The sequence below is a fragment of the Nylanderia fulva genome, unplaced genomic scaffold (genome assembly GCF_048542155.1).
Source record: "Nylanderia fulva isolate GAGA-0341 unplaced genomic scaffold, ASM4854215v1 Scaffold10, whole genome shotgun sequence".
Classification (NCBI taxonomy): Eukaryota; Metazoa; Arthropoda; class Insecta; order Hymenoptera; family Formicidae; genus Nylanderia; species Nylanderia fulva.
The window spans coordinates 6,365,924-6,382,769 of NW_028189193.1; the positions used below are offsets into that span (position 1 = coordinate 6,365,924).

General features: G+C 31.2%; 3 protein-coding genes across 4 annotated transcripts; all 3 read right to left on the reverse strand.

The window, feature by feature from the left end:
- Nucleotides 1-213: 213 nt before the first annotated feature.
- On the reverse strand, nucleotides 214-4,997 carry LOC114934697 (lumican-like). The gene is made up of 3 exons (XM_029307406.2): nucleotides 4,764-4,997; nucleotides 1,934-2,148; nucleotides 214-1,225 (listed from the first exon to the last, which is right to left on the reverse strand). The coding sequence occupies exons 1-3, from the start codon at nucleotides 4,807-4,809 to the stop codon at nucleotides 383-385; spliced, it is 1,104 nt and encodes a 367-aa protein (XP_029163239.2). The 5' UTR covers nucleotides 4,810-4,997; the 3' UTR covers nucleotides 214-382.
- Nucleotides 4,998-5,069: 72 nt separating this feature from the next.
- On the reverse strand, nucleotides 5,070-10,430 carry LOC146725270 (leucine-rich repeat transmembrane protein FLRT3-like). Of its 2 annotated transcripts, none has more exons than XM_085483497.1 (3): nucleotides 9,250-10,430; nucleotides 8,361-8,542; nucleotides 5,070-7,629 (listed from the first exon to the last, which is right to left on the reverse strand). In XM_085483497.1, exons 2-3 carry the CDS (start codon nucleotides 8,532-8,534, stop codon nucleotides 6,823-6,825), a joined length of 981 nt encoding a protein of 326 aa, XP_085339623.1. In that variant the 5' UTR covers nucleotides 8,535-8,542; nucleotides 9,250-10,430; the 3' UTR covers nucleotides 5,070-6,822. The 2 variants fall into 2 exon arrangements, with proteins under 2 accessions (XP_085339623.1, XP_029163243.2); XM_029307410.2 differs by having other exon boundaries at nucleotides 8,361-8,581.
- Nucleotides 10,431-10,806: 376 nt separating this feature from the next.
- Nucleotides 10,807-16,577, reverse strand: LOC114934702 (lumican-like). The gene is made up of 3 exons (XM_029307413.2): nucleotides 15,587-16,577; nucleotides 14,681-14,898; nucleotides 10,807-12,584 (listed from the first exon to the last, which is right to left on the reverse strand). The coding sequence occupies exons 2-3, from the start codon at nucleotides 14,894-14,896 to the stop codon at nucleotides 11,778-11,780; spliced, it is 1,023 nt and encodes a 340-aa protein (XP_029163246.1). The 5' UTR covers nucleotides 14,897-14,898; nucleotides 15,587-16,577; the 3' UTR covers nucleotides 10,807-11,777.
- Nucleotides 16,578-16,846: the final 269 nt, after the last annotated feature.

Genomic DNA, 16,846 nt, shown 5'->3' on the forward strand with positions numbered 1-16,846 from the left:
CTTGTAGTTTTTTAAATTAGACGTCAAAAAGGCCACAATGGGTCTCTATACGAATATATGTACGTATATATGTAAATATCTTGTTGAACAGAACTATTCCGGGCCCAATTTATTAACAATAATTTATATTAATTATATTAATTATATTAATATAATTTATCTTAATTATATTAATATAATTTATATTAATTATATTAATATAATTAATATTAATTTATATATTTATATTAATTTATATTTTAATTATAAATTTTTTCTGTCGTAAATAATCTAAGAGTATGTAACCCTACTCGTAAAATTCTATTCTCGCAAAAATTCTACTCTCGCATATTGTCGACGCCAGAAACAGCTCTTTTAACAGGATTCTACGTTCTATCATCGATTAGATTATTTCACTAATCATCGTCAGGTTGCTGTTGGATGGTTTGGTGTTGTCGTAGATCACTGTTAGCTGCTCATCCTGTTCCATGTGCCGCCTACGGTACCGCTTGTGCAAGCAAAACAACGCCACAAACACCACAAAGAGGAACACCAAAACGCACGGAGCGACGTTTATCCATACCGATCGAGGTGTCTCGGGCTCCATCTTCTGCTGTATCATGGCCAAACACTCGTTGAACAGTTCGTACGTCCAATAGCTGAATTTCACTTTGGCGCAGTCCTTGTTTAGAGCTGCTGGTGGATCGATGCATTTGTAGAGATCGGGCTTTATCTTGATCTGTCGTAGCTTCACCCAGGCGTTGAACCTCTGACAATCGCAGCTGCTCGCGTTGAATCTGATTCTATTTCCGGTCAGATCGAGCTCTTTCAGCGAGCAGTAGGGCGCCAGATCCTCGGTGCTGATCGAGGTGATTCTGTTGTAGGACACGTTGAGATTAAGGAGGGTCGGCTGGATGCCTATGTTCGGGATCACGGTGAGCAAATTCTTGCTCAGCTCCAGCAGTCTGAGAGGCGAGGTGACCTTCACTTTGAACTCCAAATCGATAAGTCCGTTGTTGCCGAGATAGAGCGTGCAAAGATATGGCAATTGGAAGAGACTTTTGGGCAGTTTGTAGCAATAGTTGTGCGACAGATCCAGCACCTCCAAGTAAAGTTGATTGGCAAAAGCTGTTTCTTCGATTAAACGGATGATATTCTCAGGTAGATAGATGAAGGCCAGTTTCTTGTAAGAACGCAGACTGGCATTACTCAATCTTAGAATTTTACTCTTGGTAATATTCAACACCTAGCAAACAAAGGAGTAACATTATCAGGAGTGTTATCAGGGATAAAACGTATATAGAATGAGCGATTTTAATATATCCACGCGAATATCTGTTGAACAATGCATTTTAGAATGCTTTATACAAAAGTTTTTTTACTTTAAGGGGAATATAAGATTCGAGCAAATTTTATTAGAATATTATTTGTAACTTATAAATCATAATTTCATAATTACTGTAAAAAAACAGTGTCTCACGGATTTCTAGAACTCGTTATAAATCTCTTTATTTTATGCGAATTGCAAATAAGATAAAAAAATCGTCGCTATATATGCAAAAATATTTGTTTATAATGGTAAAAAATACATGACTGTTTTTTTATTGTACTTTTGAGTAAGATGTATTTAAACGACAATCTCACCTATATGTTCGCTTTCTAATCTAATGAGATTTCGTGCAATGCTAGATTTGAGCAAGTATTATAATATTAATTATAATTTATATATCATAATTTTATAATAATTGTAAAAAAAGAAAAAATAAAATTAAGTCTCATGGATTTTTATAACTCGTTACAAATTCTTCTACTTTATGCGAATTGTAAATAAAATTAAAAAAAGATCCTAGCAAAATATATGTATGCAGAAAATATTCTTTTATAATGTCAAAAATATACATGACAATTATTTTATCGCAATTTTAAGTAAAATATATTTAAACGACAATCTAACCTGTATGTCCGGATTCAAATCTAACGGGATTTCGTACAATTGGGAGCATCGGGCTTCCAATACCGAATTAACTCTGTTGTAGCAGCACGTATTCGGAAGCGGATTCTGGTCCATTGTTTCCGCGCATTTCGATGAACCCAGCACCAGAACATCCGGTACTGTGGCTACGACGAAGCCCAGTAAAAGAAACCCGTTGAAGAGAAAAATTCTCATATCTGCAACAGAATCAGCGCAAAAGTACGATTATAAATTTTGCCCAAACTTTGCCGCAACCGGATAATTAATCGCTTGCGAAAATGCAACATTTAAGATTCCCTCTTTACACCGCCACATTATTATTTATGGTATTTTAGTATCACGCAATATCTCTCTATCTGTCTCTCTCTATTACATTTTAAATTACAATATATATTTGTAATATAATATATTATATATTATTTGATATTTTATATATATATTTTATTATTATATATTATCAAGGACAGCGAAAGTAGACGAACAAACGGCTACCATTTAGGTGTTTATTGTTGACACCGACAATTTCAGTCAAGTGTCTGTAATTAATACATCTAAATTAAATACGAAAAATATGACAATCTGAAATAAAAATTGATAGTAAAAAATAAAGTACTAATACACAACTAAAGTATTAAACATAAATCGCGATAAATCTAGGTGTGTGTGGTATAAAAATTATAATCAATCTAATTAAAAATGATATGAATTTTCGTGACAATATAATAAAGTATCAAACATTGAAATTGTATAACGGCATATAAGATACAAAATAAACAAAAAGAAACAAAAAGGGAACGGAAATGATCGTGCGTCTATGATATATAAAGAGTAGACACTATAATAGATATGAAAGCGAAATGATAAAAATAAACGAAAAGAAACGACGCGCGTATGATAAATAAAGAGTAAACACTATAGTAGTTATAAAAGCAAAGGGAACGAAATGTGTCATACATTATCTATAGTAAATTAGATAACTTAAACTCATCACAGAACTTTATTTTATTGTACAGGCACGTTTAAAATAAATCGTTTTACTGTGATGCGCCATTGAAAGACGATGTGTGCCAATCGAGTATTCTATAAGTACTAAACTTTATATGATATTAAAAATCAAATGGTATATTGAATTTAAATTGTCTGTGTCTTTATAAAGATCATTTCCGGAATCTCTTATCTCTTGTAATGCGTTTCTGTATGTAAAATGGAGGGATATTACCAGTTAAAATCATGATTGAATGTATATAATATTATATATATAAGTTATATATATAATATAATTATATATATATATATATAAGATTATATATTAAATATTTTATATATTATTTTATAATGTATTAAATGTATTATATATTATTTTACAGTTAAATATATCGAGAATATTTTTTATGAACCCCAAATCATTCAATCGATATATTCCTATTTTAAAAATCTGTTTTTATAAAAAGATAGGAAAAAAGGAACAAAATGAGAATGGGCTTAAATAAGTAAGTTAAAGGAACTTAATTAGCCGGCGAGATAATTTGAAAAAAAAAATTTTTCGCGCAACTCCGATACTTCTATAGTCTGTTTAAGTATCATTTGAAAGAGGAAGAGGAAGAGAGAGAGAGAGAGAGAGAGAGAGAGAGAGAGAAACCATTATAGAATCATAATAGCTTCAGCTTCTGAGGCAATTACATTTATGTGAGTTTCTATCGCTTTTGGAAAAACGGAATCGTATTTTTTTAGCTGCGTATTTCGACATTTAGATGTTAACTAAAAAATATCAGTGTTTTAATTTCTGAACTAATACCATCGAAACGGTAAAATATATAAAATGTGTTTCAAATAAAAGTTATATGGTTTGTAATGCTTATGGTTTTTATTCGTTATAAACATGATGATTATGAACGAAATGTTTTATACAAAGAAATTTTTCTTTTTGATTTTCCTTGATTGGCTCTATTTTTTTTTACTTTAAACACATTTTCTCATTCTTAATTTACATATATGTAAATTATTTATTGTTAGACAATTGTTGTACAATATTTAAATATATATAAGATAAAAGTTTTAATATATAAATTTTAATTACTTTTATATGTTTTATATTTATAAATATGTAAATCATTATAAATTTAATTATTAAATATATATATACATTTATACAATTATTAATTGTTAAATATAACATATATTCATAAAAACGTAGATATTTGAGAATTGCCAGACAGAATTTAAAAAAGTAAAACTCTTCTCTCGACCGTACTGGCAAATATAATTTATTAAATCACAACCTTCTTTGAGTCCTTAAATAAATAAATAAATAATATATGCCAGTACGGTCGAGAGAAGAGTTTTACTTTTTTATACATACATAAATTGTAATACATAAATTTTTATCGATAATTTATTTTTCCTGTGAAGTTACGAAGGAAAGACTGGTATCACGAGTAGCAAACGTCTAGGAAATAGGAATGAAGCACGTCTAATGACATTTCTAGTTTATTTCTGAAAAAAGCTGGAAAGTTGAAATACAACTTGAAATTTTATTCCAAAAGTCTGATCAAGTCGTATTTTAAAACGACACAATATCTGCAAAAATATTGTGAATTTGAAAAGGCTAGGTATAAATTAATTTAAAAATTTTTTAAATTACATTTATTTTGAAATTATTTAATGTCAGAATATTGCTTCAAATGCTTCAAAAGGCAATTAATTGCGCAAAGTTTTCTAAATCAATTTCTCGCAAAGTATTTACCAAGTTCCTTTTTATGCGATGCGTCCATCAAGTAAAAAACAAAAAAAATTTATATATAGAAAAACTTACCTTTGAGTATATCCTTTAAAATTGCTTGCACGTTTGGTACTAACATTCTCAACGTCAAACTAATAGTTACGTTTTTCAAAATTATTAAAATAATCTCGGTAAGAAAATCCTTTATCGTAACTATTATTTATGCGACAAAAATATATATAATAAACACAAATATAATACAAAAACAATTTGCAGTTTGTATTTTTCTTAATGAATCGATTGATATTCTATTCTACTGACGCAAGAGGTTTAGCGTAACCTATGGACAGCCATAGACTGGGAATGATCAAATGCTTCAGAAAGTGGAAGGGACAAAGATAAAAGTTACAGTATATATTTCTTTTATCTTTTACACATGTTTCCACAACCAGCACTCAGGACCGGCACTGTCTTTCTTGGACTCGATCCTAGAATTTTTTGGTCTAGCATTTATATTAATGGAAAAAATGTAATGGCTGGATTCTGTAAAGTGCATATACACTCATTTACTTATAATACGTTACGTTTACTATAGATAATAAGCGCATATGCACTTTACAAAATTCAGTTAACAGTTGCCACCAATAAATATAGGTGTATAGGAAAGTATAGGGCTGCTCGTTATATATATGTATTTTTTCCCTTTTTACATTGTATATTTCTTTTATTTATTACACAGAATTTGTATGCTTTTGTTCTGTATACATAGATTGTTTGCGTTAAAAGTATGTTAAAATATTGCGGATTTTGTTAACACAATTATCTATTTTTCACTATTTAAATCGCGCGTAAATCGGTATATAATTTATCACATATATTTTTTGTATTGTGCGTCTAAACATGATAAGTCATCATATATTAATTTCAAATTTCTGCTGTGAGAGTTCACTATCAGCAATATCAATAATATTCATCTAATATAAAAATGTATTTTTATATTAGGTGAAATTTATTGATATTGAAGAAAAGTTATTTAACTATTAATATATATAATATTAAGTATTAAAAAATTAATAGTATTCTATTAAATGGCTGTCTTTCCTGTACCAAAGTTTATCGTTCAAAAGTAATATAAAAACTATATAATATTTACTGTTAAATATTTCTTAACACATATATATGATTATATTTTTTATAAAATAAGAATAAAAAAACTAAACAAAATTTATTTAATTGTTACTTTTAATAAAAATTTACAATTGAAAAAAGATACCCTAAATCAGTCCATAATAGATTCAAAATCAATCAATAATTGATCCAAAGCTGGCTATATTTCGAACATCCTGTGAACGGACCAAATTGCGACAAATATACAACTAATGGACGTTCATCGAATACCCGATAGACCTTATTTGAATTGTTTAAGAATATCTCAATGTCCAAGAACGGATATTCTTTGGACAAACATTAGACATCCTTGCACTATCAGAGTACAAATATATTAATCTCCGCGATACTGTCTTTCTCATTTCTGAATGATAATTAATAACGCTTTTATTGATCATACCGTCTGTGTTCAAGAGGTTATATAATATATGTATCTCCAGAAGCCGGAGATGGAGATATTGAAAAAAAAAAGTTGGACTTTTAATGGTACTTATTGTTGGAGATAGCTTAATGCTACGAATGAAAAAAAATGAGAAAACAGGCTTCAAAGTAATCAATGAAGAAAACAACCCCGCGAAGAATTAATCTACGTATACCAAGATGGCACAAGGATATCTAATGTATGTCCAGCGTACTCTTTCTAAAAAATTTGTAACACATTTTTTTAAAAATGACAACAATGGGTCACATACAAACATTGACACGTAAATATTCGATTAAATGCTCTGTGAATTCTGAATCGATTAAACTTTTCCAATAAACACAAGCACGATAGTTCTCGCTCTTTATTAGCAACTTATTTCTCAAATAAACGATGTTTTGCTATAACTAAAAAAAAGAGAAAGAGAGCAAGAACTGTAGTGTTTGTGTTTATAGAAAGAGTTTAATCGACTCAAAATTCACAGAGCATTTAATCGAATATATATTTAGAAGAAATAAATAATGTTTCTGCCGTCAAAGAGCTGTTTCACTAATTACAGTCAAGTTAATGTCGGTACAGCTCGACGAAATCGTTCGCTATTAGTTCCCCCATCTGCTCTCTACGATATCGCTTGTACACGTAAAACAACGCCATAAACACCACAAAGAGGAGCACTATAATGCATAAGGCGACGCTTATCCAGACCGCTCCAACTTCCTCGGTCTCTATCTTCTGCGGTATCATGGCCGAGCACTGGTCGAACAGCTCGTACGTCCGATTGCTGAATCTTACGTTGGCGCAAGCCTCGTTCAAAGCTGCCAGTGAAACGGTGCAATCGTAGAGGTTGTTGGGCTTCATCTTGATCTGACGCAACTTTACCCAGGCGATGAACGTCTGACAATCGCAACTGCTCGCGTTGAATCTAATCCTATTCCTGGTCAGATCGAGCTTCTTCAGCGAGCAAAAAGGCGCCAGATCTTCGGTGCTGATCGAGGTGATTTCGTTGTCGGACACGTTGAGATTAAGGAGAGTCGGCTGGACGCCTATGTTTGGGATCGCAGTTAGCTTGTTCTTGAACAGCTGCAGCAGTCTAAGGGGCGAAGTGACCTTCACCTTAAACGCGGAATCGATGAGATCGTTGTCGCCGAGATAGAGCGTACGAAGATACGGCAATTGGAAGATACTTTTGGGCAGTGTAAGGAGAAGGTTCTTCGTGAGATTCAGCACCTTTAAATACGGCTGATTGGCAAAGGCTACCTCGTCAATTTCATGGATGAAATTGTTACCTAGATCAATGTAGGCCAGTTTCTTGTAAGAATGCAGACTTTTATTCGTCAGTACCATCAAATGACTCCCGCTCATATCCAGCACCTAGCAAACAGAGGAGGAAGGCCATCAGAGATGAAACGTATAGTACACAGGCAGGAGTGTCATCAGGGATGAAACGTATAGTATACATGGTGGGCGATTATAATCGATCTAGTGTATTTTTGTGGAACAATGCATTTTAGAATGCTTCATACAAAAGTATTTATTGGAAACTTTTATTTAATGATAATATTTAAAATTTTATTAAATTGTTTTAATTTAAAAATCCTAATTTTTCATATTAAAAAAAAGTGAGACAAAATTTAGTGGATTTTTAGAACTCGTTACGAATCACTATTTTATGCAAATTGCAGATAAAATAAAAAAAATTGTTACTATATATGCAATGAATATTCTTTTATAATGAAAAAAGTACATGTCTACTTTTTTATTTCAATTTTAAGTAAGATGTATTTTTAAACAACAAATTCATCTTTCTATATTCGCCTTCAAATCTAACTGGATTTCGTGCAATTTTAGAACTGAATAAATTTTATTATATTATTTTTTTAATTCATAAAACTTAATTTTATAATTATTGTCAAAAAATAACACGGAATCTAACGGATTTTTATAACACGTTATGAATTTCTTTATTTTATGCTAATTGTAGATAAGATTAAAGAAAGATTCTCGCGATATATGCAGATAATATTCTGTTATAATGGCAAAAATATACATGACAATTATTTTATTGCAATTTTAAGTAAGATATATTTAAATGACTCTCTCACCTGTATATTCGCCTTCAAATCTAAAGGGATTTTCCGCAAATTTCGATTGGAGCATCGAGCTTTCAATATTGAATTAGCTCTGCTGTAGTTGCACATCGTCGGGGGCGGATTCTTGTCTACAATTTTTGTGGTTTTTGGTGTACCCAGTACTAGAACATCCAGTACCGTGACCATGGCAAGGCCTAGTAAGAAGAATTCGTTAATGAGAAAGATGCTCATATCTGCAACAGAATCAGCGGAAACATACGCTTATAAATTTTGCCCAAATTTTGCCGCAACCGGATAATTAATCCCTCGCGAAAATGCAATATTTGAGAATCCCTTTTTACACCGCCTCATTATCATTTATAATATTTTAATATTACGCAATACATCCCCATCTCTTTCTATTACTTTTTAATTTATATATTTGTTATATATTATGTTATATTATATTTTATATTTTATATATATTTTATTATTATATATTATCAAGGACAGCAAAAGTAGACGACCAGACTAGCTACAATTCAGGTGTTATTGTTGACACATTCAACTGACTATTCCGGTCAAGTGTCTACACTTAATACACCTAAATTAAATACACAAAATATGACAATTAGTAATAAAAATTGATAATAAAAAATAAAGTATTAAGATATTACAGATATAACGCGATTAACCTAGGCGTGTGTTGTATGAACATTACAATCAATCTAATTAAATATGATATAAATTTTCGTAACAATATAATAAATTATCGAACATTATAATTGTGTACCGGCATGCAAGATACAAAATAAACAAAAAGAAACAAAAAGGGAACGGAAATGATCGTGCGCGTATGATATATAAAGAGTAGACACTATAATAGTTATAAAAGCGAAATGAAAAAAATGTGTCACATTACCTAGAAAAAATTAGTCAACTTAAACACACCACAGAACTTTACTTTATTACACAGGTACGTTGAAATTAAGTCGTGTGGTGAGTCGAGAGACGATGTGTATCGATCGAGAATTCAATACGTACTAAATTCTCTGTGTTGGTATCAAAACAATAGCAGTGACTTAGAGAGGTATATTATTTCGGGGAAAGCGTATATGATATTAAGAATCGAATCGTATATTAAATTTAAATTGTTTGTGTCTTTTTTTAAATTTATGGAACCTTTATACATTTTTATGAAGATCATTTCCACAATATCTCTTCTCTTGTAATGCGTTTCTGTAGAATAAAGGGAGATTGCCAGTTAAAATCATAATGGAAAGTTATATATTATACATACAGAAATCAATGCGCAAAAAAATTTTATCCTGTCTGTCTTATATCTATAAACAATCTTTATTCAATTTTCGATCATTTCGACCATTTTTTGTCGTCATCTTTAGTGTACAATAAAAAACGAGTTACATTCTAATCGATATAAATTCGTGGTTGCAAACGCCAGTTGTATGTAAAAATTAAGTATTACCGCTAACAATCGTAAGATACAGAGTCAATAATTTTAAAAAACGGTCGCAAAACGAATAGCTATTACATCGACAAAAAACACGCGACGACGTTGAGCAATCGGCTTTCGAGAAGTTCATTTGACCGGCATCGAAAAAATTAACGCCGACATTTCTTCCTACATATATCGCCGCCAAGAGTATAGTGAGATAATATTCGTTCAAACACGCAGAGAGTTTCTCGAAAAGTCCGCCACGTTTACATAGATTCTTATATAAAAATATCGTAACCATTATATACGCAAACACAATATAATAATATGTAAAAATTTTTCTTATAAATTAACGCGTTTGTCTTCTTCATTGATTATTTTCGTTATATAAAAAGCCTGCTTTCTCATATTTTTTCTATTTATAGTGATAGACGACAAGACAAGAAATTTCAAGATCTTGTCTCGTCTTGTCTTGATTTTTCAAGACGAAATCACAAATTTTTTGTACTTGATAAAATCGAGACGAGACTAGATTTGTGCTCCAAGATCAAGGCAAGACACGAAAAATCAATCAAGATTCTTGATAACTGAAACTACAATTATTATATACGTAATTTTAATTATTTAATTGTAGTTATATATATATATATATATATATATATATATATATAACTACAATTAAAATTTAAAGCTTAAGTAATTATTATTATAGTAATATAATTATTTTTATCAAATAAAAATTTCCTATAATAAAAGACTTCGGTTTTTAGTAAAACTATAAAGTTTATTGCTTTTTAGCAATTTAAATTTTGCATTTAATTATTTAAAATTGAGACTGGACGGGAGGAGCTCAGAGTGATTGTAGTCTTAAATAACCTCGATAATATATATATATATATATATATATATATTATCGAGATTATTTAACACTACAATCACTCTGAGCTTCTCCCGATTTTTATTTGATAAAAATAATTATATTACTATAATAATAATTACTTAAGCTTTAAATTTTAATAAAACATTGAAATATAAATATTTATGTAAAATTATGGCAATATTTAGCGACAATACGGCAATACCGTGTCTTTTATTATTTTTGATATTTATATTTATTTTTTATTTTTATCAGCAATACAAAATCTTATGTTTTAATAACATTTCATAAATTTTTTTGTGTTTTTAGTAAACATTTCTCTATCAAAAACATTTTTTCGATAATGTTTATAAAAATGTTCAAAAATAATAAAATCAAGATGTTCTAAATAAATATATATAGATATTATTAAAGTATCAAGAATCTTGCAAGAATCTTGCAAGAATCAAAAATCAAGACAAGAAATTGACTGTCGAGATCAATACATTTTGATTGACAAAAATCAAGACAAGACAAGTATATCCGATTCTTCTCTTGTCTTGTCTTGTCTTGAATCCATCACTATCCATTCAAAGTTTAAAGTAATGTACAACATTAAGTACCATAAAAAGTCCAACGTATTTTATTCGATATCTCCAGCTTCTGGATAATAATTAACAATGCTTTTGTTGATCATGACGTCTTTGTTCAAAAAGCTATATAATATGCCTATATGTGCCTAAGTTTGCATCTGATCATCATTAATACAGATCGCGCAATGTTCAATAAACATTATTAATGTAAGATTATATAATAGCTCGAATACTGCTCCTGGCACGATTGCCATTTTTTGAAAAACATATTACAAATTTCTGAGAAAAAGTGAGATACATATATTATATAGCCTCTTGAACGTTATGATCAACAAAAGCGTTATTAAATATCATCCAGAAGCCAGAAATATCGAATAAAATACGTTGGACTTTAATTCGACGTCCAATTGACAGATTATTTATGACTGAACTCTTATACTTTCATCACGCTTTTCTCGCGTAAAATTTTACGTTCTCTCGGCAACCATTTCACTAATTATCATCAGGTTGCAGTTAGAGCAGCTCCGTCTTGTCGTAGATCACAATTAGCTGTTGCTCCTTCTGCTACTTCTGCTCCGTCTGCTACTTCTGCTCCTTCTGCGCCACCTACGGTTCCGCTTGTACGCGCAAAACAACGACACGAAGCTCACGATGACAAACACCAAAGCGCACGGGATGATGTATATCCAGACAGATCGAGACCTCACGGTCTCCTCCTGCTGTTTGACAGGGGAGCACTCGTTGAAGAGCTCGTACGTCCGATCGCTAAATCTCACGTTGGCGCAGGCTCTGCGCTGTGCCGGTGAATCGGTGCATTCGTAGAGATAGTCGGGCTTTATCTTGATCTGTCGTAGCTTTACCCATGCGCTGAACGTCTGACAATCGCAGCTGCCCGCGTTGAATTTGATTCTATTCCTGGTCAAATCGAGCTCCTTCAGCGAGCAGAAAGGCGCCAGATCCTCGGTGCTGATCGAGGTGATTTCGTTGTCGGACAGGTTCAGATTAAGAAGGGTCGGCTGGACGCCTATGTTCGGGATCACGGTTAGCCAGTTCCTGTTCAGCTCCAGCACTCTAAGGGGCGATGTGATCTTCACCTTGAACACGGAATCGGTGAGCATGTTGTGGCCGAGGTAGAGCGAGTGAAGATGCGGCAATTGCAAGAGACTTTTGGGCAGAGTGTTGCAAAAGTTCTGCGACAGATCCAGCACCTGCAGGTAAGGTTGATGGGCGAAGGCTGCCTCTTCGATTTCACTGATAAAATTGTCACCTAGATAGATGAAGGCCAGGTTCTTGTAAGGATGGAGACTGTCGTTCTTCAATTTCGTCACTTGATTCCAGGTTAAATGCAGCACCTAGCAAACAGAGAAGAAACGTCAGGAGTGTCATCAGGAATGAAACGCATACCCGGTGGTCAGTTTTAATCGATGCGAATATCTTTTGAATAATGCATTTTAGAATGCTCCATACAAAATTTTTTGACTTCGAGAGGAATATAAAATGGTGTCATTGGCTTGCATAGTCGCTTGAAGGTCACATGAACGTTACCTTCAGTTTTTAAATGGAAGCAGCTAAAAAAATATGCTTTGAAAATTAGGGGTCTCGATTTAAGAAAGTGAAGATGACCTTTAAACGACTATCCATGGTCAAATATATGGTATGAACCTTATGTCGAGAATTATTTTTAATAGGAATTTTTATTTAATAATAATATTAAAAATTTTATTATATTGTTTCTAATTTATAAATCTAAATTTGTTCGAGCGCGAGCACGTTTAATCGGAATTACCCGTTATATTTTTTAAATTTAAAAATCATAATCGGTGGAATTCGAGGTTGCGGGTGTTATCTGTGAGAAAACGCGATCGATTATTTTTTGCAAATTGTTTGGCCTATCCTGAGTACTTGCCAAAAACTCTCCAACGATTACACGGTCCTTTATTAACCTAAACAGCTGACAAGACGAGACAAGCGTTAGGCTTGTTTGTTAACAGAGGACGTTCGTCGACAATCGATGCGTGTGTTCTGTTCTTTCGCTCGAACAGCTGATCGTATATTTTAGAAAACGAAAAGGCGAAAGACGCGCGCGCGACTAATAAAAGATCGGAATTATCTTCTATCTATTTTTAGGCAGATTGTCTTCCATTCTACTCTCGCACAATTTAGCTGGCTTACAATTAGAAAACGGTCCGTCGCTGGTGGCACGTGAAATTAATCGCGTATACGTTTTCGCGCCCTGCGTATATATTACATTGAAGTCGCTCGCTTTGAAATTAAAAACTGCATTAAGGCCGCTCGCCTCTTCGCACGCGCTATCGCGATCTCATGTCTTTTTGTATTTTGTATTTTGTTTTTTTTTCTGTTAAATAAACGCTTGTAACTTTTTCTTTGTCAGATAATCGTGTGTGAGCGATTTACAGTCCTTCTCTTTCTCTCTCGTTTTCGCGCGGAATATTTTCAATTCGCTCATATTGCTACAAAATTTTTCCCATATTTAAAAAGTGGAACAAAGTTTTATAGATTTTCAAAACTCGTTACAAATCCCCCTATTTTATGCAAATTGCAGATAAGATAAAACATCGTCACTATATATGCAGAAAATATTCTTTCATAATGGAAAAAGAATACACTGACTATTTTTCATTACAATTGTAAGGAAGATATATTTATCCGACAATTTTCCCTATATGTCCGCCTTCTAATCTAATGGAATTTTGTACATTTCCAGTTTCGAGCAAATTTTATTATAATATTATTTATAACATATAAGTCATAATTTCATAATAATTCTACAAAAACAAAAAATAAAATGGAGTCTCATAAATTTCTACAACTTGTTATAAATTCTTCTATTTTACGCGGCATGTAGATAAGATTAAAAAAAGATCCTCGCGACATATATATGCAGAAAATATTCTTTTATCATGACAATTATTTTATTGCAATTTTAAGTAAAATATATTTAAACGACAATCTCACCTGTATGTCCATCTTCAAATCTAACGGGATCTCGTGCAATTTTAGATTTAAAAGAATTTTAAGTCATTATATATGCAGTAAATATTCTTTTATATTGGAAAAAAACACATGACTATTTTTTTATATCAATTTTAAATAAGATATATTTTTATACAACAGTCTCATCTTTATGTCCGCCATCAAATCTAATTGGATTTTGTACAATTTTAGATATAAGTAAATTTTATTATATTATTGTTAATTTATAAATCTTAATTCTATAATTATTGTCAAAAAAATAACACGGAGTCTCACGGATTTTTATAACACGTTATGAATTCCTTTATTCTATGCGAATTGTAGATAAGATAAAAAAATTCTCGCAATATATGCAAAAAAAATTCCTTTATAATAGCAAAAGCATACCTAACAATTTTTTTATTGCAATTTTATATAAAATATATTTTTATTCATATTTGGACAATAATCTTACCTGTATGTCTGCCTTCAAATCTAACGGAATTTCGTGCGATTTCAATTTTAAGCATCGCGCTTTCAATAGCGAATTATCTCTGCTGTAGCTGCACGTCGAAGTCGGACGATGGCTCATAAATTTCACGGATCCCGATGAATCCCGCACCAGAACATCCGGTACCGTAGTCACGACAAAGCACAATAAGAGGAACCCGTTAAAAAGAAAGATGCTCATATCTGCAACAGAATTAGCGGAAACGTACGCTTATAAACCTTACTCGAACTTTGCCGCAACCAGATAATTAATTGCTAGCAAAAGTGAAATATTTGCGATTCTCTTTTGACTCCGCTACATTATCATTTATAGTATTTCAGTATCACGCAATATCTCTCCATCTCTCTCTGTTATATTTTAAATTATATATTTGTTAAATAATATGTTATATATTATATTTTATATTTTATATAAATTTTATTATTATATATTATCAAGGATAGCGAAAGTAGGCGACCAGACTGGTTACAATTCAGATGTATATTGTTGACACATTTGACCGACAATTTTGGTCAAGTGTTTATAATTAATACATCTAAGTTAAATATTAAAAATGTGACAATTAGTAATAAAAATTCATAGTAAAAAATAAAGTATTAATACAAGACTAAAGTATTACACATATATGGCGATAAACCTAAGCGTGCGTGGTATGAACGGTACAATGAATCTTATTCTCTAATTAAGAATGATAAAAATTCTGCTGACAATATAATAAAGTATCGAACAACAAAATTGTATACTGGCATGCAAGATACAAAATAAACAAAAAGAAACGAAAAGAGAGCGAAAATAATCGTGCGCGTATGATAAATAAAAAGTAAGCACTATAATAGTTATAAAAACAAAGTGATAAAAATGTGTCATTACCTAGTAGAAAAAATTAGTCAACTTAAAGACACCACAGAACTTTACTTTACTGCACAAGTAGTTTAAAACAAGTCGTGTGATGAGTCGAGAGACGAAGCGTGTCGTTCGAGAATTCAATACGTACTAATCCTCCGTGTTGCTGTCAAAACAATAACAGTGACCTAGAGAGATATACTCTGTTTCGGGCAAAGCGTATATAATATTAAAAATCGAATCGTATATTGAATTTTAATTATCTGTGTCTCTCTGTAAATTAATGGAGTTTTTATGCGTTTTTTAAAAATTCCACAATCTCTCCATTCTTTTGCAATGCGTTTCTGTAGAATTGAGAGAGATTGCCTGTTAAAATAATGAAAATTATACATTATACATACAGAAATCGGTGCGCAAAACAAAATTATTCTTAATTCAATTTTCGAATCTTTCGACCATTTTTTGTCGTCATCTTTAGTGCACAATAAAAAACGAGTTACATTCTAATCGATATAAATTCGTGGTTACAAACGCCAGTTGTATGAAAAAATTAAGTATTACCACTAACAATCGTAAGATACGGAGTCAATAATTTTAAAAAACTGTCGTAAAACAAATCGCTATTACATCAATAAAAAGCACGCGACGACATTGTGCGATTGTCTTTCGAGAAGTTTATTTGACCAGCAACGAAGAAATTAACGCCGACATTTTTTCTTACATATATCGTCGCCAAGAGTATAGTGAGATAATATTCGTTCAAACACGCAGAGATCCAGATAGCACAAAGTTGTCTAAAAGGTGACTGAAAGATGACATATTTTTTATAAAGATGTCTTTCAGTGAGAGCTTATAGTCAAAGAAAAGATGTCTAATAGACGACATATGTTCGACTAAAAGTCATCTTACAGCCTTAACTTATAAGATATCTAAAAGACATTCTATTTTAGACATCTTATAATCGTCTTTTAAAAGACATCTAAATGTAGACATCTTATAGTAGTCTTTTAAAAATATATCTTGGATATGCTTTCGTTAACTTTATTTTATAAAAAATTATTTTAATTAAAAATTAGAAGATGAATTTTTTTATATACGACAACAATTTATATATATATAAAGAAACATGTTTATTATATTTTTTTTATTACATAACATTATATTCTTTATTATATAATAAATTTTTAATTTTTTAAAATTATCTTTTATACTATATAACATGCATACATTTGTATTATTGCCAAACAAAACAGCGTAATAAAATAAAATATAAAATATAGCATATAA